We start from the raw sequence: 22643 nt of genomic DNA, 5'->3' as shown, positions 1-22643 counted from the left end.
ACAAAACAGCTCTAATGGAGATTAAGATAGCAGTGAGTTCCAAGAACTAAGTGGACGAAATATGTGTATATGAGAATGACATAGTAGTCCAGTCGTCAGAGATTTGACCTCTAAAAATCATATGAACAAGCTGAATTTTGCTGAGAATATCAATTTTGAGACTCCAAAAAAGATGTAAAAAAGTTTACCACTTTTACCTCAAGGCTTCCCTCTAAAACCCCCCTCCTAGGGGGTAAAAGGGGAAAAAATCGATTTACCAAGAGTCTGCACGCCGTAGAAAAAAATGTTTCAAATAAAAAATGTAGCTGAGACTCTCAGAAACAATGCTTGAAGGGCACGGTGATTTTCAATATTAGGTACGCACGAGATCAATTTTAAATAAAATTTGTATCAACTCGCCGGTAAAAGTTCGATATCTTTTGATAAGATTCTACTATCGACCAAAAACAAAATGAGGTTTTAAATGTAAATGGTGAAGCTTTCTTATAAAATTTTTTTGTATTGCTGTAGATGAAGTTAGTTTCTATAAAGGGGTTAAATAAATAAACAGAGATTTTACGATTCTCCTAAGATCAATAAAATTTATTACTTTCGTTAACTGGTCACTATGAAATTTTCATTACCTGAGCTCATCAAGTTGACAAAATCACCGGTCGCTTCAAGCACCGGTGTTTCTAAGAGAACGGTTTATTCCACAGAAAAAATGCAAATAAACATTTTTGTTCAAAATTAACTCAGCTATATTTTTTATTTGAAACCTTTTTTTCTACGACGTACAAATTCTTGGTAAAGCGATTTTTTCCGTTTTCCCCCTTACGGTTGGGGGTTTTAGGAAGAAGCCGGGTTAACTTTTTTTCATCTTTTTTGGAGTCCCAAAATTGACATTCTCAGCAAAATTTAGCTCGTTCTTTTGATTTTTAGAGGTTTAGTGGCATTTTCGTCTTTGACGAATGGAGTATAGAGTCCATGTAAAATGACCTTACCGATAAAGTTCCATATATTCCTTACCAAAAGTTTTTTTAATAAAAAATGAAGCGTAAATTTGCTGAAGAACTCCTTAAATCTAAACCTTTATTGACGTACCTTCCAGAGACCGAAAGTGGTATTGCTTTTCTTGGTAAACAAGATTAAGGATTCAGGGTAGAGAGCTAAATACAGTTAAATTCCAAGACAGGCGCCTATGGAAGACAACATTTGAGTTTGTGTATCGATGTAGAATTGAACAGGTGGCACTGAAACGCCTATGACCAACTCCCACGTGCTATTTTTATAAAATTGGATCGAAAAAAGCCTATGCATGCTGGATACAGTGATGAATCAAATACTTCAACAATCATTTTACACGGAAGACGAAAGAGGAATCTATTACAATTAATTATATACATACCAGATAATAAAATTGGAACATGTGTCGGTCGTTTGTAGATCTGATCTGTGTAGCTAGGAAAAATCCTGGGTTTTATCTAGAGTACCTTTAGGTGGGGTTTAAGGAAAGGACCTGTTTGTTATAAATGTCTCAACACCAAGTGTTAGAGACAGATAGTATCTTGCCTGAGGTGAGAGTAAGGAGAGACTGACTTAATTTCACTGAATCAAAAAGCTAATGGAAAGCGCCGAAGTAAAAAGTCATAAATAAAACAGGAAAAGAAGAGAACGAATAAAAGCAGAAGATAGTTGATTTACTGACTTCACTGGATATAGAAGATACTGAATGCAATTACTAAGATCGCATTTATGCTGATTCAACAATAATCCGTTTTTAATTTAATATTAATATCAAAATATCCAATCAACATTTCACAAAAAGTGAACATTTTCGTGAAATGGTTTTTACGAAATTAAACAAAGAACTTGTATTTGTAACAATTATAAGTGTTAATACTGCAACAGCAAAATGTCGTAATTCTTATCTCATTATTCATAAGAAAATCCTAGGAAAACTAAATATAATGCATCGCAACCTTGTGGTTAGCATAACTTGTTCTTATCTCGTATACAGGGTGAGCTTTTAGTTCGACAGTGGTTGATAATTCCATTATGTTACAGAATATCCAAAAAAGGTGTTTAGATAAAACGTAGGCAATGATAATCTCCAGACTTGGAAAATATGTCGAATTCTACAGGGTGATTAATAACTACGTGGTAAAGCAAACATACCATTATTTTAATAGGACACTCTGTATATTTTTTCACATGTAGATATCTCTCATAATCTCTGTTCTTATAATATGGGGTTTGGCACTACTATACAGGGTATTTAAAGAGTTATGACCATTTTTATTTCGAAATCGCTATCAAATAAATTGGGTTATGCTGTCACAGGAGGTCATGCTGTCCCGCAAAGCTAACTTAAATTATGTTTTCTAAATAAGTAAATATATTTTTATAGTGATGGTATAATTTAATATTTATAATTTTTTTGACCATATTTTGTTTTCACAAATTGTTTTAACAATTAAGCATTAAGCAAAATAATAGTAATAGCCCAATTTAATAATTGCTTTGATCTACTATGATATTGCTTAGATCTTTGGAGGAGACAGAAATCCTTTTAATTTCTATAAATATTTTTACGTTGCAGACATAATGCAGATAATTGTATAACTTTAATTACCAAATCATTTGGATAATAATAAAAGTGTAGTTTTTGCGGGACATGTAGGACACAACGCCAGTCCCGTCTCGAGTCCTGTCCCGCAAAAAACTCGCTGTCCCGTGGACAAAATGCCGGACAAAGTGCGGGAAGAGAGGTCCCACGTGCAAGTATTTATTTTACATAATAATATTAACAATATGTTCTAGTTTTCAAATTAAGTTTAACAGAAATCATTGACTAATATTCATATACAGGGTAAACTACAAAAGAAAATTACAATTTTCTCATATTTTTTAAATGTACAGCCCTAGATTTTATTTTTAACAGAAAATATACAGCGTGTCCTATTTAAAAAGGTATTAATCAGCTTGTAGAATTCGACATATATTCCAATACTGGAGAATATGATTGCCAACATTTTTTCTAAATAAAGTTTTTTGGATATTCTCTACCATAATGGAATTATTGACAAATAACGCATTAAAAACTTACCCTGTAAGTATATATTAATGGATTTCAAGGTATACATTGTCGTTCGATATTAAATGGTCGCTATACTCTGTCTATCCACTGGTCTTCTTCCAAGTTTGTGCCGCGACTTTGCGACTTAATTTCCACTATCCAACTTTTCGTCTTTTTATGACTTTTAAGTTTCCAAATTTTTGGAAAGCATTTCTTTCGTCATTCCTTGTACATGTTACAATAATATAACCATGTGCTGTTTAGTTTTAATATATAATATTACTGTATGCTTGAATTCTACGAATTTACGTATCCTTCAATTTCTTACCCTCACTCGTTTCTGTTTTTCTCTAGATACTTTTTAAAACTCTATTTATACACTTTAAAGGCTACTTTCAGATGTCTTTTTTAATGGACTAATGTCACTCCAATCGCTATACTTTTAATAATGAGCCTGAATATTCAGTTTTTCTATTTTGAATCTTTTTAGTTAAAATCATATGGTATATGTGATCATTTGGTATATTTACCTTTCGTTAAGGCATCTTGTGTCTAGTTTGAAGTCCTCTCCAAGTCATAGATATCATAAATATATTCTTTACCTTATTTTATGTGTCATATATTCGATGTCTTAGCAATTCTATACTAAGAGTTTCTGGTTATCCCTGAAGCACAGAGTGTAATATCAGTTATTAGTATGTTTCTCGAAACAAGGTCTACTTTTCTCAGGCAAGACTCAAAGAATTCCTATAAACTCAGAACATCGACTCAGAATCTAAAATTGTATTCAAATTTAGTCCCTCTACTATTAACACATCGGCCAAAGTAAACTTCTGCGCCACTATATCGATCAACTGTAGAAACACCATTGGAATTTACATATTTCTAGATGTCCAAATAGATTTTAATCAGATCTGATATACGCGTCTAATCCGAAACGTAAGTCAGATTATAAACTGGCAAATTCTTCACTAACAAAAATCAATCCTACCTAAATACACAATTTAAACAAGGGGATCCACCATTCCTCAATACCGATTCTTCAATATTCTAATTTTTGCTGATGGTAGTACTCTTCGCGCTATACTCAAGGCCTTGACAGGTAAGGGCTAATGACCAAGCTAAAATCCCACCTATAACACTCAGGGTAACATTTTTAGGTAAGGGATACATTTCGATAATAATACAGGTACTAACACTAGGCTTAGAATAAGTACAAAAGCTAGTAGACATTCGCCAGAGTTTTAAAAGTTAATTTCCACCCTGCAACTTTTCCGAACACGGTCTGCAACGAATTCCCTGGTAATTCCTGCGATGAGGAGATTACTTTGTTTCCTAATCTCATTGCATTATGTTATCTGTCATAGGAGAATTGATCATCCTTCCCGTTGGCGTTTGAACAAACGGATTTTCCAAAACAAACGAATAGTCGAAAGTAGAGTTAAAAGAAGCTAAACCACGTTAGTCATTAATAAAATTAAATATACATTCTTTGAAGGGGTTAAGACTTAATCAAGAATATCCCAAGTTTAATAATTCCAACACATACTACATCCCAATAACATTAATGGTGGCGCTCATCATTTTTGAGCCTTTTTTCGAGAATTTAGTCTTTGTTCCAGATACATATTATTTAAAAAAGACTAAAGACTAAAGGAGATTGGATATTCAAGACAGTAACCCTACTGCAATTCATTGTTTATTGGTAAATCACGCCATACTTTCCTTCTTTCATGGGGGTATCTTACTACCATTCAAGTAGTCACCGCTCTCTTAGTTCACAAAGAAAAAGTGGTTAATAGACGATCTACCCATATAATCCAGACTTTTATTTGAATTCTATCAAATGGTTCAAATAAAAGTTGTACTTCTTAAAAATGTCTTTAATTTGTGAGTTTCTAGATTAAAAAATACATAAACAATTGACTGATATAATTGCAAAAAAACGTTATTGTTGCGGTAATTTATAAATGTTAATAACTTTGTTTCTCGCATAACGACATGTAATATAATTACTTGAAATAATTGCAATTAATGAGTTATTAAAGTGTGCTAACTTTGAGCTAGATCGACTAAATAGCTTGTAAGTTATTCAATTTGTTCATCACGGAGAGCGATTATTTAAATAACTGTACAATCCCAAAAAGTAACTCTAGAGATATTTAGTACATCGCAATCGATTATTAGAGGTTTCAATTTTAAGATGTATTAAAAAAATTATACAAATTATCAAAAGTGATATTAAAAAAACCGTTTGAAAAAGGGCTGACTTTTTAGCTTACAAACATTAACGGCATAACAAACATAATAACTTTGATATTTTTTGTCACGCGCTTGTAAGTAGGCTCAATAAAAAAACAATATTTAAAAAAAAAGAACTTCTATGACCAACAGGAACCAAGATATCATTTTTTAAAATCATATTTCCATTGTTTATTAACATTATGAAAATTAAATATATTATAAACGAATATCTAAGTTTTGCGATCCGTTTTATAGATGGCTTATATCAAGAAGGAAATAAAAATGTATCACCGGTCAAAGTGATGGTACTCGTAAAATAAAGCGTGTCCGAGCTCGTTTTTTTTTTAAATGAAACTTCAAATTGAAGCGCGCTAAAAAAATTGTAATATCTCTATTTCTATGGCACACAGAAGCTTGACTTTTTCAAAAGTTGTGGTAGCTCAATAAAATAATAAGTATTGTGCTATTATCACCTTCCGGAAAATTGTGGAAAAAACAATTAGTTTAATTTTTCTATAAAAAAGTTGAATTCTACTATTATTTCTTAAAAACTATTTAAATTTTATTGATTAATGTATAGTATTTATATAAATATATAATAATTATTATTAATTCTTCTTGTGACGTAGAAAAAGATTAATTTTAAAATTTATTTTAAAATTATTTATTCAGAGAGGGTAAGAACTTCTTAAAAAACAAGTCATTTCATATTTTAATTTAAATAAACACATTTGGAGTATAAATTTATGACTATTATTATATATTTATATAAACAAATTACGAGTACGATCACTTTAACAAGTTATAACTTTTTGTTGGTTAGTATTGGTCATAAAAGATTTTATTTTTAAGTTTTTGCCTTTTGACCAGCTTTTCAGTGAGTCTACTTATAAGCGCATTACATAAAAATATCACAGTTATTATAAATGTTTATACCGTAAAAAATCAGCCCTTTTTCAAACGAATTTTTTTATAACAATTTTGATAAAAAATTTTAATGAAACTTTTTTAATATATCTTTAATTTGAAGGCTTAAAGCATGTATTGCGATCTACTATATACCTCTAAAGCCACTCTTTGGGAAAGTACAGTTGTTTAACTAATTGCTCTTCGGGATAAACAAATTGAATAACTCACAAACGATTCGGTCTATCTGGGTGATATTTAGCACACTTCAATAACTTATTAATTGGTATACTTTGTAGTTATATTACAAGTCATTCAAAAAACAAAGTTATTAAGATGTATAAATTGCAAATATAAGGGTTTTTTGCAATTATATCAGTCAATTTTTATGTATTTTAATTTGGAAACTTACATATTAAAGAACTTTTCTAGATCTAAAACTTTTATTTAAAGAAACGTTTTATAGGCAAAAAATATTTTTTCACTTTTTATTACTGTTTAAAAAAAAGCAAAATCAGCTGTACGTCTTCAAAGATTTGCCATCAGCTATCCTTCATATTCCGTTTGGAAAATTCAAAATCTATAAGATTTTTACATGAAATCGATTATTTTTTCACAGATAGACTGAGGAAAGTATTCGTTTCATGTGAAATTTTAGCTATCTTGACTCCGATTTTTGGTGTGTATTCGATTGACTTATTAATATTTGTTCCTAGATAGTTGTAGTTTTATATTGAGTATATTCGTTCAATATTTACAAATACGTTAATATTGTTGATGTGTTTTGATGAACTATCATTAATTTGAATATCTGTGTATTTGGTGAGAGACTAAGCCCAGAATAATCTGCATATCGAATATTACAAATGGTATGATGACAGTTAACATTTATTCCTATTGTTTCATTCTTCATTATTTATTTTAAGTGCACATTAAATTCTGCTAATATTAAACAAAACTAATTTGATAACTCTTTTCATTTTTTATTTTTTCTGATACATAATTATTTATGTGCACTTTAGCTTCTAGTTCGTAGTAAATATTGTTTACTACCGGATATCTCTTGTGGTAATGTTTTTATTTCTAAGAATTGCATCATTGGTTTATATTTTAGCAATAAAACATGAAAAAATTTAAAATTCTCAAAAAAATCTATAGAAAATAAAAGTGCTATTAAAAACATTACAACCTAACCGCCGGAATAAAAAAAAAGAAATGATATATACATTTATCTTTTATATATATATATAGATATCTCTACTACATATTTGTCGTGTAAGGTTTTTTCATATTTGAGGGTCCATTGACCATACGAAATAATAAAACCCGATTAACGTTGTAGTTCCTTTATAAAGTACATAGAATAACCTATATACATTAAATTATTATCTAAAGGTTTTTCCATGTTGCTATATTTCTTCTTTCATGAATTGAATGCTTGTTCTAGATAGATTTTAAACAAAGTTGGGTTTTATGACGTTTAATATTGCGATTACTTTAAATATAAACATAATAATTTAAAATACGCCAAAAATACTAAGAAATATCCTTTTTAACTATTTTGACTATTATTCCTGGTAGAATAATTCAATGGAGATGTACTGCACTTGTTACAAATTAATATCACTAAGAGAAAACTCACAATGGTTATAATAAGGTAGAACGCATTTTTTATGGTTCAACATAACTCATTCGATTCGCGGGTTGCGAATTGTTTAATAAGTATAATTTACTATTTTTACCAAGAACTCTGCAGAATTTTAGTTCAAAATACGTTTATTTTGACGTTTCGATTTCTACTTCGGAAATCGTTCTTAAAATACCGAAGTGAAAATCGAAGCGTAAATATAAATATATTTTAAAACAAAATTGTGGTTAATGCTCAGTAAAAATTGTAATTTATATTAAGATGCCACAAGTAGATCAAAACCCTAATTGTTTTAATAACCAGTAGGAAATTATGAAGAAACGGAAAGATAAGCTAATATTGACTTACTTTCCAGTCGAATATCTGGATAGTTTTCCATGAACACAAACAAAACAAGAGGGAGAAAAGAAATTGACAATTTGGTAAAATACAAAGAAAACTTGTTTAAATTTCTTCTTTTAGTCAAATTTTAGTGCCACGCAAAAATAGCAGCCACGATTTGACATCGTTTTGAAAAATTTGTTAAACATTATTAACTGATTAAAAAAGTGTTTGAATGACAATTTGAATATTCCTTTTAACACTAATGTTATTACTGGTTTAAATATTTTTTTATGAAAAATAAATTATATAAATAAATAAAAAAAAAATAAAAAAGAATTATGAAAAAAATTGCAAATCTCGAATATAAATGTTTCTAAAGATGTAAAGTTATATGGTACATTACCTGCTTTGCATGGATCCCAGTCGTAATCATCTGAAGTTTTCCTAGGAAATACCTTGCTTAACAATTCATCTATTGTGTACTTAAAATGTGCCGGAGGTGTCCTCCAGTTTTCTTTCTTTTCCACTAACACAGAACTAAACACTGTCATTGTATGTAAAACACAAAAAGTAAGTAAAATTCTACACATAAATAGAATCATCGTCACAACACTATTTTTGGCAACAATTTGATATCACAGAAAAAAAAGTTAAGAAGACACACAGTTCTTTTTACATGCCTTTTTTAATTCGAACCTCCTCACGACTGTAGCAACATCAAGCAGCCAATCAATTACTATTTATTATCAGCAGCGTTCAAAGATCACTGGTCTCTCTCGTGGTTGTGGCAGCAGATGCATCTTGAGGTTTTGTTTAATTATTGCTCCCTGGAAAAATATAGACGGACTTGATAAAACAGATCGTTGATACCAACTCATGCATTAACTTTAATAATTATTTTGGCAATTAAAAACTCGTTTAATTTGATTTATCTTCTTCTATTCGTAGGGTGCCTGATAAAATTATCGAATTGATCCCAGCTAATTGTGAAAAATTTAATGTAGCAATAAATATTCTATCAGTTTATTTTAAATTTTACTTCTATCGAATGAAATTCATTTTTAACTCAAATATGTGCGACAATTGATAATTTTATCAAATTTTTATTTTATTTTAATATACGAGGTTATACGAAATATATTTACAAGTATTTTGAAAATTGTTCCATTTCTTTTAACATCATATTTTTATTATTATTATTTTAGAATTTGTAACATTATAGCAAACATTTTTAACCCTAACGTCCCATTGCAATACGAGAAGCCAATTTGGCAATTCGAGTAAATATGTCTATATAAAAAATATTATATATATATATATATATATATATATATATATATATATATATATATATATATATATATATATATATATATATATATATATATATATACCGACTACATCCCGATCTGGGATTAAGTCGCAAAACCTTTCTAAATCCTATTTCTTGGGAAGATATTATATAATGTCCCGTTTAGAACATCCTGCGCCTTTCGGTTCCGTCTCCATTCACGGCCCAGTCTCCTCTCGTAATTTTCTCTCTGGCCTAACCTTTTGGACTCCATCAAACCATTTTGTTTTCGGTCTTTCTCGTTTGTTCGTTCAGGTGGCTCCATCTCTTTCTTTCCCTACCTTCGCATTGAAGTCGTCTAAAATAATACCAACTTTTATCATTTCTTTCCATCTTTGCCGTCAAATAAGATATATTCGGAACATGAAAAAATTACATTTTCATCTTCTAAATTTAGTTAATCGTTTTCAACTCCCTCTGCACATGTATTTCGTTTATATTGAATTAACATTTAGTCCCCATCACTCGTTTTCTTGTAGTAATAGCTTTGTCATGAATTGCAGATCTTTTTGGTCCTGTATGATCGATGTATCTATTAAAAAAATCTGTCAGCATATTTACAGGCGTTGGTGTTGCATTTTTCAACATTTCAGCAGAGATTCCTTCTGGTCCATAGGCTCTTTTATTTTTCATGGTTTTTATAAGTTTGGCAGTTAGGCCGACTCTGATGTTTATTTCTAGTACAGGGATTTGGTATCTTCTGGGTATTTGTTGGAGATATTCAGGTCTGGACTCTTGCAGTTATTTTGCAAAGTGACTTTTACATACATTGATGTTGATGGTTTGTAGGTTTGTTGTCTTTATGCCCTCTCTTCTTAGATTTAGTATGAATCTCCAAGCCTCCGAAAAAAATTTTTCCAAAGCTTCATATGTAGCTCTCTTTGGCGATTCTACTATGTGGGCACAGTACTAAAGGATTCTACTAAGTATATTGTGTGCCGTGGTTTACATATGCAGTATTAAATCTCTGGTCTAGCTGGTTAAGACTTGCTCTCACGTAGACATGATTCCACTTCCTCGCATTTTCGTTCTCATGCTTGATTTTTATGTCTTACCACGATTCTTTTTAAAATTCCTTGTTGAATATGGTATTGGTTTTTATCGTCATATAAGGAAAATAATAATCAACACAATAACGTACCTGAATTAAGACACGAAATAGAAATCAGTTTTCAGGATATAGAGGTAGCCATAAATTCACTCAAAAATATAAAGTCTCCAGGACCGGACGGAATAATCAACGAGCTCCAAAAACACGGAGAAGAAAGTATAAGCCTGGAGATGACAAAACTTATACAAAAACGGATATTGCACTGCAAGATACCAGACGCATGGAGAAACAGTATAATGATACCAATATGATACTCTGGAACTAGATAAAGAAGAATTATAGAGGTATAAATCTACTAAGCTTACCACAAAAGTCCTAACCAACAAAATCAATAAACTAACGACGTTATCACATGAACAACAAGAATTCAGTTCCGGAATATCCTGCGTAGACGCCGTATTTGTACTAACACAAATCACAGAAAAGGCCATCGAGTACAATAAACCAGCATATCTATGTATATAGACCTGATAAAGGCTTTTGACAACAGCCAAGAAATACAATTTGATAATATCAGCAGAAAAAACCAAATGTATGACAACATCTAAATACCCACTACGATGTAAAATCGAAATTGATGGGAAAATAATAAAGCAGGAAGCAAGGTTTAGATATCTGGGAATAGATATAACTAGTTAGGGAGGTGTTGAAAAGAAGTACGACAACAAAGCTTAAAAGCAAGTAAAGCGACGAGATCTCTTAATAATACAATCTGGACGAACAAACACCTAAGACAAGACACAAAAACAAAAGTCTATAAAGCAGCAATTAGACCTATATTAATATACACGGCGGAGACAAGACCTGACATATCTAAAACGAGACGACTACTAGAAACAACAGAGATGAAAATACTTCGACGATTATCAGAGAAAAGTCTGTTGGATAGCGAAAGAAGCTAAAACGTAAGAAGAGCATGCAATATAGAATACATAAATGGATGGGCGACAAAACGGAAACAGGAATAGAACGAACACATTAGTAGAATGGCAGAGGATAGCATAGTACGAATAGCACAAGATAAGTCACCAAATGGACGAAGAAGTATTGGCAGAACAAGAAAAAGATGGTGCGATCATTTGAACAATTTAGGAGGCTAATATTGAAGAAGAAACACGCTTTAAAGCCTACATACAAGAAGGAAGAAGAAGAAGAAGAAGTTTTTATCGTCTACTTCTTGAGAGGTAAGCCATTTGTGATGCGCTCGTTGCTTTATCTGTTTCTGTTGTTCTAGTTCATCAGTCCGTAATATGCTCTTATCTGTTTATCGGTAGGTTCGTTCTTCTTTTCCGAACGCTTCATATGCAGATACCTCTAATCATTCTTATATGCGTTGGACATAAAGCATATTTGTGCGGTGGTTTACTTTGAACTATATATATGTTTGCACCTAAGTCTTTGGTGTAGTCTTTTCAGTTGTTTCGTAGTTTTCGGTTGAGATTTGATGGCAACACAGATTAACATTATTGAAAATGTTTCGAAAAAGAAGTTAGATCGAAAAAGAAAAACATAGATCTTACGACAGCATATGGTAGTATCTGGGAAGTTTTGTGATAACCACTGAGTAAGCAAGGAATTCCTGGTAAGTACGTAAACGTTGTAAAGATATGTATAATTGAATAACAACTAACAGTAAGACAGATGTAAAAGTGATAATTAAATTTCGTGTGAAAGAAGTATAGAGCCTAGATCCAATTTTCCCTCCACTCTTCCTTGTATTATTAGGGGAAGTAGATGGTACTTGAGTCCCCTAAATATATGACCGAAATATTCTGTTTTTTCCTCTTTATGATGTTTATGACCAGACTTTCTGAGTTCATGATTTTAAGAACAGCTTCTTTGGAAGTGTGCGAAATCCGTGATATTTTTAGAATCCGTTGTTAGCATCACAAATGGAATGCTTCAAATTTATTAAGCATTGTTTTAATGTCCATGGCTCACAGCTACTTAATAGGATAGACTACACATAACGTTTCAGGACCTTCTTGCGAATATGTATCGACAGGTTTCTATTACTTAGAACTGGTTTCCTGGTTATAAAAAGACTTATAAAAAGGTGATATTTCGATCCTGGTTATTATCTCTTCATCAAACTCACAATTATTTTAGCAGTCTTATATCATAGTGGTCAAGACCTGCTACTTTCAGGCAATCGAAAAGTGTATCTTGAAGTCGATAAAACAAGCCTAAACGTTCTTTCAGAACTCACAGTGTCTTTAGTTCCTAGACCCATTCTAAATCCAAATCACTTACCCATTCTACTTTCGCAAAGAAGGAATACTAGGTTTTGTATAATTCGGCTCATCAAACTGATAAGTCTTAAATTGCTCCATTTGGCAGGCCTGCTTGTCTTTGGTAATGTTATAAACAGTGACTCCAACCAATCATCTGGTATTTTTCCTTCGGTGTAAATTTTGTTAAATAAAGTGGTTAAGTAGATATTGTTTTCTTCATCCAAAAGTTTAAGAAGCTCAGCAGTTATTTGAGCTGGTCTAGGTGCTTTTTTATTATTTTTGGCTTGCTGTATTGCTTTTCTGAGATCTGATTTCAGTATACTGGGATCTCTGTTTAAATGGTTGTCACAGGTAGTATGTGTACGTGTAGCATTTTCTCGAGAAGCATCGTAAAAAATGTCATTGATGTATCCCATTATTTGCACTGTTGTTCGTGATCACACATTTTTCCGTCTGCATTTTTAAGTATGTGAGCATTTTTGAGTTTCCTAATTCCGGAGCTGTATTTAAGTTTCTTGTGGAGGTTGAAACTGTCTTGTTTTTTTTTGAGGTCTTCTTTTTCTCTACATAAATTTTTGAGCCAAGATTCTTTGGCTTGCTTCATTTTTCTTTTTACGAGTATGTTGATTTCGCGATATTTGTTAAAATTTCTATTTTTCTGTTTCCGTCAAACTTCTATCAGGTCTAAGATTTCCTCTGTCAGCTTTAGGATTTCCTCTGTCATCCACTAAATTTTCACCAATATTGTAGGTGTTTTCAAGGATTAATAATAATAAATTGCCAAAAATACATTCCTTCAAGAAGATATTTTTAGTAAAAATATTTAAAGCTTAGTGGAACAAACAAATAACAAGAATAGTTATTTGAAGATGTTTTTTTTAAATGTCATTGAATTTTTAGTTGTAATCTAATTTTGAGCATATAAGAATCATTGACGCTTAACTGTAAAAATTATATGTGAAGAAGATTTATATTGGTATAACCTGTGAATACGTATGGAGAATTCTAATAAGAAAAGCAGTTTCCGTTTATAGATAAAGTTAGAAAGAAAGAATGGTATTGATGTCATTATTTTTGACTATTTCAGACTTCAGTTTCCAAATAAATTTAAATTAATCCTTTAGAGTAATAAATTTTTAAACTTGATATGTATTAACGCCCGAGATCCTATTTTGTATGATAACACACTTTATTGAAAATGACGTCAACTGGCATTAATTATTTCGCAGAAGTACGTTAACTTATAAATACAAAACATTGTTCGTTATACCACATGATATTTTTTATGAAACTGGATATTGCTTTTTGGGAATGATAAACAAACACATGATAATTCATTGTTTAATTCAAAGTAATTCAGTATTTACAGAACAGTATTTAGCATTTTAGCACATATTAATCAATACTGTTAGTAGTTAAAAAAATAGTCTTCTTTTAACATAAATATTTAACTGTTTTCACGATATATTGAGGAAGGTATTAATGTATTTATAGACCGGAGAAATTAGCAAAAAAAACACTTCGTGACACTCTTTGATACAGGTATCTAACAACTGCTTTTGATACATTTGGTGATAACAATATGCAATCAACAAAATGCGCCAAATATTAAACGTTATTTTTTACTTATAAACAATATATAAACAATTTTACTGAAAAAGCGTAAAAAATCCTTTAAAATGAGAGTTTGCAAAATTATTTTTGTTAAATTTTTGCTCAATTATTGGAAAAGTAGCTTCAAAAGTCTTTTTTTAATTCACACCATTTTAAAAACTAAATTCATACCTTCAAATTTATAAAAGTCACAATATCTCCGGTTCTAATCAACGAAAATTGATTTTTTTTTCAATTTCACAGCCTCAGACGGAAGGAACATAAAGGGAAGTTAAATTCCCGAAGACTATCTGCAAATTTCCCAACGGTGGTGGCAATGTCAATGTTTGTCACGAGTCTCCACAAGGTGGAACGGTGACAATTTGGAAGGGGATTGTTGAATTTTTGAGGATCTGAAATTCTTAACTCTATGCAGATAAAATGGTCACCTGATCTTTGTCTCTGCTTCTCTGATATCTCGCCTATCTGCACGGTCTTAGATGTTTCGAGGTAGGTGAGCTAACGTTGAGGAACGGCTTTCAGGCTTACTATGATGCTTTTTAGCAAGTTCTTGGGTATTCAAAAACGGAGACAGCTTTTTTGCTGATTGAATTCATCTGGGATATTTAAGATCTTGTAGAATAAACGCATGATGGGTATGTAACCAAACAAAATTACAAGAAAAGTCCACGAAACAAGAGATCTTAAAAAAAGACCAAGAAAACAATGGATAGAGCAAGTAGTGGAGGCGGGAAAAGTTAAACAAAAAGTACTCGACAATTGGGGAAAATCCTGATAGGGTGAAAGGAACGGGAAAAAGAAAACAAGAAAGTAGAACAAATGGAATTGAAGTTTTCTGTTGGAAGCTTTCAGCAGTTTTGACTTTAGAGGTTTCTGCTACCTCTTTTTGGATTGAACTACTCTTCCTGGTGGAAGAAGCTAAAATTTCAGAAGAATATTTCGGCCTAGGAGCTGTTTCTGACTTTTCTTGTTAATTGCCAGGGATTCTCAAGGTTTTTGGAGTCTTCTTCATGGAGAGCACTCGCTATCAATCTGAGTTGTCCATTTACTGGGAGGATATTGTTTTGTATCGCTTCTGAGCATTAGTGTAGGCTGCTTGTATCGGAAGATACAGAACGAGATGATGAAGTCTCCACCTCGCTAGCGAGGGATCATTTTTTGAGAACGAGACATGTTTTCTTAGATGACCAATTTTTATATTTTTCCATTTCTGCTCGGTGTCAGCAGACTCACATGGCACAAGGGGGAAAACACCGCTAACATAAATAAATCGTTCTCTATAGGAATAGTTGTCAATGGTCACTTACTATACGACTTATTCTCAATTCTACCTAGTGGAACTGTTATTACGGAATCATTACCGGAAATCGTTCTAAATGCATTTATTATTTAGACCTTGGTTTATTTTTTCTGTTTTTTTCTTTATTATTCGATCTAAAACCTCTATCATAAGAGGTGGATTTGAGAGAATGGTTTGAATCCTCTAATTCAGAAATAGAAGAAGATATAACCTTCCACACCTCATAATACAGAGCAATATTACCAGAGGAAGAGGGCCAGGCTGAAGAAGAACATTCTGACTCCGAAATCTCCGAGAACGGGATCAAGAGACATCCGCTAATCTGTTTTGAATTGCCGTAAACAAAGTTATTAAGAACTAAAAGAAGAAGAAATGCAGAAATATTTAGAGCTGCAGTCAACAGGGTCCGTATAGCTATGATGATTTCCAACTTTCGATAGAAGATGGAACTTGAAGATGAAGAAGACTGATAATTTCTGTATTCTTGAATGGCTGCTATTTGTTGATATGATTTTAGGTCAATTTATACATCCAGTTGATAGTTATCCTCCAGTTCTAGTGGGAACTGGATTTTTGGAGTTTTAATGTTCATGAAATTTTTGACGTTAAATACTGAATCCATATTTTTTATTGTAAATAAGCAGTTTCCAGAGTTTCTTCTCAAAGTGTATCATGAAGAGATTCGCTATGGCACAAGCTAGTCAAGATCCCATTAGTGCTCCATCTGTTTATCTGTATATTTCTTCGTTGTAAGAGAAATCTGCATTTATCAAGCAGTGTTTTGATAAATTCATTATATCACTTGAGCGGCCTACATTCGCGAAAATTAAATTTAGAGACTCGTCCATTGGAATGCTTTTTTATATTATACATAAATACACAAACATATTGTTTGTGTATTTTGGGCAGGTCGTATAATTTTGGGAACCTACGGATTACTTTCGTATAATGAGACACTTTTTTATGTCCTATGATAAGGCGATATATCTATAGTAGTATTGTGGTCTTCTCAAGATATATGTTTAGAAAACACATTCTTAATTTTACCTTGGCAAAAGTAGTATAGAAAATGCCAAATGTGAATTTGACGAAACGTCTGAAAATATCTTCCAGTCTACCGAAAATAAACAACCAACTTTCAAAATATAGTTCTTGTTATGAAGGTTATTTATTTTTTATTTAAAAAAGGCATATATTTGTATGGCTACATCGTCTTGGTCTGTAAACTTGTTCATATTTTTTCAATAAGTATGTATGTACTCGAAAACCCACAACTTGATTATATTATTAGAAGAAAAAACATTATTTGACGTATATAATGCTAATTTTGTACTTTCTTGTATTCAAGATTAACATATTTTCTAAATTTCCATATAAACATTATTATCAGGGTTAAAATAAAAATCATTTTGTTTTTAGCTACTTTAATTAGAGTTTAATTGGATGTATAAAAGTCATGGATGAATTATTTATAGATCATTTCTTATCTCTACGTTTCACCTCATAGATTTTTATTGCATCTTTCGGAGACTATGAGTCTTTGTCCATCTTGTTACTTAGAAAATGATATCTATTTCTTTAATAAACTTTGCAAATGAATTTTTTATGAAATAAATCGGTTATAGTTTGCCAATACGACATATTTTATCTAATAAACACTCAAAGCCATTCTGATTATTACCTATCCATTAAGCAAATTAAAAGGAAAAGGCATCGTTCATATATCTATCATAGAACTCCTACTTAATAGGCAAAATGACACGCTTTTTCTAATTCAAAATAACTAGTTGGAAATTTTAATGTCTTCAGGGTTAAAAAATCAAAATAAATATATCCACTTTCAAAATATTTTCTATATTTTGAGGAGTACTGCAGGATAGTATACGGTGATATATGTCAAGCCTGAGGTACCTCAAGAAATTTACAAACAAAACACCAGAATTACAGACAAAAATGAAATTATATAACTCGTGACTAAATTTTACAGTAAACTATACAAAGCCTCCAAGCACTTGAAGAAGCGATCAGTAACTAAGACGATGTACCAGAAATCCTTCCGGAGGAAGTAGAATCGACAACTAAAAAAATGAAAAGCTGTCAAGCAGCTGGAATAGATGGCATAACAGTGGAAATGCTTAAATATGCTGGAAAAAAACTTGGAAAATCTTAGCAGGCATGTTGACGAATTGCCTAAGAATCAAGATGGATACGAGACCGCTAGAATACAGCAAACATAACTCATATTCATAAGAAAGGTAGCAAAGATGATATCAAAAACTATAGACCTAAAAGTCTACTACCAATCATATACAAGATATTCACAAAGATCATTTACAAGAGATTAACAAATGCATTAGATCCTTCATAGCCAAGAGTGCAAGCTGGCTGTAGAAGTAGATTCAGTACCATCGATCATACCCATACGCTTCGAGAACTAATGAGTAGAGCTAAAGAATATGAAATACCGCTAGCATTGACCTTCATAGATTTCAGAAGGGTTTCGATTCTATATTTCCCAAGGCAGTAATAGAAGCTTTGACCAACCAAGTTATTGATAAACCGTACATAGAGACTTTAGCAAATATATACAGACTAGCAAAAGCTTAGGTAAAAATTTATGAAAATACTCCACAATTTCCTACTACCAGAGGCGTCCGACAAGAAGACGCAATATCACCAAAGCTCTTCACTGCAACTCTAGAAGATATATTCAGCAAAAAAACTGGCAAAACAAAGGCCTATCCATTGATGGAGAATACCTCAGCCATCATAGATTTACAGACGACATCGTTCTAATTATTAATAATGCTGCAGAATTACAAGAACTTATAAGTGACCTAAATCCAGCTAGCAATGAAGTTGGCCTAAAAATTAACTAGACAAAGGCAAAATTCATGTACAACGAATTAGTGTATGTGCAATAATAAACAACACTGCACTTGAGACAGTAGACGAGTATGTATACCTGAGTCAATGAATACATAAATCTGGCTCCATTATATTCAAATCGAAGATGCCACTCCACCTGAAGAAAATAGCATTCAATCAGTGTATACTATCAATCATGACATACGGCTGCAAAACGTGGATACTAAAGAAAGAGATAATAGCGAAACTCAAAGTTACTCAAAGCTCAATGAAGGGATGCATGCTAGGTATAACAAAGAGAGATCCAAAAAGAATAGAATGAATCAGACAGAAAATCAAGGTCACTGATGTAATCCACAGAATTCAATCTTTAAAATGGTAGTGAGCGGGACATTTATCGAGAATAACTGACAATAGGTGGTCCAGTAGAATTACACTGTGGTATCCAAGAGGCCTCAAGAGACCAAGAAGACGTTAAAATTTAAGATGGAACTATGGCATAAGGAAACAAGCCGGTACAACATGGCACAGAAAATCGAATATTAGACAATCGTAGGCAGAAATGAAGAACGACTATGTAAGGGAGGATAGATGATTCAAATAGATATAAGTTTGTTGTGGAGTAGCAGTCAATGGTTTTGGCCTAGAAATTAAGAAAATCTCTTATTAAATTCTCCTTCAAGGCATCTCAGAAAATGAATATATTAGTAAGTAGATTTACTTATACACAATTAATAATTTCTGAACTTATTCGTGGCCAGATTTTGTTAGAAGCTGTGATTTATACATGTCTTATTAGATTTAATTTTTTTAAGGGATAATTCCTGTCAGTTGGCTGATGTATACCATATAATTAAAAAACTCGAACATCGAAGTAAAACAGTTCTGTTGTGATTGGTATATTTACTTAAAAATTAAATTTAAAAATCCAAAAGGATTAAGTTCAAAACGTTTTCAGACTAATCTGAAGATGGCCTGATTAGTCCGATAACATTTTGAACTTAATCCTTTTGGGTTTTTAAATCTATTTTTTAATTATATATACACCAATTACAACAGAAGTGTTTTACTTCGATGTTCGAGTTATTTAATTTTTTATTATACATTTTTTGCATCATTGTGGTTGCAGTTGGAGTATTTTGGAGCTCAACTGCAACCAAAATGATGCAAAAATTGTATAATAAATAATTAAATTTATAATAAAACATAAAATAGATTATTTGGAACAGTTATTTTGCACTAGAACACTGCTACTCTCTATATTTTATAAAAAATTTCACCATACTTGTCGGTTTCTTAAGGATAAAATGAGTTTATGTCAAGTATCAAATTATCTTTTTAGAAAAGCCATTCAAAAAGTTACTTTGTATCAATTCAATATTTAAATTTTGACATGGACTACCAACTTTAACATTTCACACCAACTTACTATTCAACAAAAACTTCATTTGGGAAATTCCTCTTTGATTGTTTTGGAGCTAATTGGGACCCCCCTGGGTCCGTTCCTGGCATAAAAATAATTATATATTATATTCATTTTAAAAATAATATAACAATGATGGCTGCCATATTAAGACGAAAGCACAGGACCGGCTCAAAAACTTTCAACAATCACATGTAAGACGCACGTTTTTTTAAGAACTTTTTTAAGGATACACTGCTTATTTTTAGAAATTATTAAATAATTTTTAATTTACCGGATAACACAGATATTAGATAAACAAACTTAAACAAAAAACTGAATAATTAAGGTCTAAAACACAAGAAAAGACAAGAAAAAAAGTCAAAGAACCCGACTCTGCACACTACTGCAGCGTTTGTTCTATCGATCAATAAAGAGAAGACATTTTTATGTCACTACTGTCATCTGTGCGGATTCCCTCTAGGGATACCAATATAATTTACATGACGATTTCGCACGGGTACGGTGATTGCCTTCGCAAAATAATATCGGTCAAACTACAGAGAGGTTTGACTCTTTTATAAATTCCACAAAATATTTAAATTTTACATTTGCTATATTTAATATATCTAATTCGTATATGTGATTTATTAATACATATAGTGGAAAATATACCGCAACAAAAAAGATTAACAAAGCAATAAATAGTGATTTCTATGTTTCTCTTATGATTTTTTTTAAATAGATAGGTATATTTGAGGTGTTTGATCTTTGTTGACCCAATAATATTCTGAAATTGTTTTGAAGTGTAATTTTAAGATTTTTCGAATATTGCGTTGCCAATAAACTATACATTGTAAAATAAATTCTTCATGCCACTTTTTGACGTATTTTATATATTTTTCTGTCAACTATCAACACGATCTTTAGTATTTAGTCAATAAATATATAAACCTTTGATTTTGTTACAAATTTATTGATTATTTTCTCCTATAGTATCTTTTAGGGCCCAGTGTAGATATATTCTTAAAATGGTAATCTCTTATACCTATAGTGTTCGTTTTTATCTTTTATAAGTATTATTCTTGATTTGCTTATTATATCTCCTGCTTTTGACCTCTTTTCTTTTGTTACCTCTACTATGGCTTCGTCATTATCCATTCTTTTCGTCATAGTGACAAAAATAATATATATCAAATATTATCATTTCTTGAAACTGCATCTTTTGTTTTGTTCACCTGTTTTCTCTTTCCTGTATTTTTTTCGTCCAGATCCGATAATTAGTCAAAATATAGATTTACTATAATAATTTCGCTTAATAGGCATCTAGGTGCTAGCATATAGATGGCGTCATAAAAGAGTACTTTTATGAAGGCATCTCGTGGACTGTTGATATTTGTGTCCCTCCATTCCTTTTTAACTGAAGCACCGACGTTAGTCCAAGACTCATCGGTATAAACAAGGTTTACATTATCCTTCTTCCTCAATGTTTTTATTTGTCTAAGGTACTTGTGTCTCCAGGATATGATATCTTTTCTTTCCATCATTATCGAATCTCGACCTATTTTACCATATTCAAAACTCATGTCATTTAGCAGCCTACGAAACGTGGTTTTTCCACCGGTTGGTGGTATGTTTTCATGTGAATTGTATTGGAAACTGTTTTTCTTCCTGTTGCTGTACTGGTTTTAGTTCGCCTTGCTGGGCCTCTTCGCGGATGTCATAAGACCGTTAATTTTAGACCGTTAAGAGATTTTCCTGAGTTTCCTTTCCAAAGAGTGGCTAGAACTTTTTAGATTTTTGTGGTAAGTCTTAATTGGTTTAGTACACTACTTTTTAAAATGGCTGGAGGTAATTCCGGTAAAGGATAAAACTACTAAAACAGTAGTGAAATGTTTAAAAGTACTATTCTCACAGTTTGGAATCCCATTGGAGGTACTTTCACATAATATGCCTTATGATTCAATAATGTGTAGTAATTTTGCTGGTAGAAAGGGCTGGTAGAAAGGGCAGTGCAAATATCTAAAAATATGTCAAGAAAATGTGAAGATTTCAACATAGCATTATTATAATACAAAAATACGCCAGTATCAGGAACAGATAAATCTCCATCTCAGCTGTTACAAAGCACAAGATTAGGAACAAAGCTCCCAATAAAAGAAAACCTGCTGGAACCAGAGAACATTGACTATAATAATGAAAGAAATAAGTTAGAAGATAAAAGAAAATTGTATAAGTAGTATTATGACCGAACGACATTAAACAGAAATAAATTTTGGAATAATGAAAATGTAGTAATAAGAAAGGGATGAACCTGGTCACCAGCCAGAATTATATCCAATGTTGAAAACTAGCCTAGATCTTACGATCTTACATAGTAGAAACAGAAAATGGAAGTATGGTTCGAAGAAACAGTGTAAGATTTAAATCACTCAAGAATGAATGTCGGTGAAGATATGCTGGAGATGATGTGGTGAATAACAATGCCAGTGCTATCTATCTATCAATCTAGATTAAATCTTGCATTAAATAAAAATAGTGATTAGAAAATTATAAAAAGTTGGTTTAACAGTAATGAAAACT

At 31.5% G+C, this 22643-nt stretch overlaps 1 protein-coding gene across 2 annotated transcripts in view; it reads right to left on the bottom strand.

The window, feature by feature from the left end:
• LOC140451832 (protein tolkin-like) overlaps window positions 1-20220 on the bottom strand; it is a 65738-nt gene extending 45518 nt beyond the window's left edge. The window contains exons 1-2 of one of the 2 annotated variants that reach the window (XM_072545731.1): window positions 20088-20220; window positions 8584-9007 (exon numbers count right to left, since the gene is read on the bottom strand). In XM_072545731.1, the coding sequence (XP_072401832.1) occupies window positions 8584-8782 (199 nt within the window). In that variant the 5' untranslated portion in view covers window positions 8783-9007; window positions 20088-20220. Of the gene's footprint in view, window positions 1-8583; window positions 9152-20087 lie in introns of those variants that run through there. The other variant, XM_072545730.1, reaches the window with a different exon arrangement.
• Between the last annotated feature and the right edge of the window lie 2423 nt (window positions 20221-22643).

This window comes from Diabrotica undecimpunctata, chromosome 10 (genome assembly GCF_040954645.1).
Source record: "Diabrotica undecimpunctata isolate CICGRU chromosome 10, icDiaUnde3, whole genome shotgun sequence".
NCBI classification, from domain to species: Eukaryota; Metazoa; Arthropoda; class Insecta; order Coleoptera; family Chrysomelidae; genus Diabrotica; species Diabrotica undecimpunctata.
The sequence above is the reverse complement of the archived record's forward strand: the minus strand, read 5'-3'. Positions and strand labels throughout refer to the sequence as shown.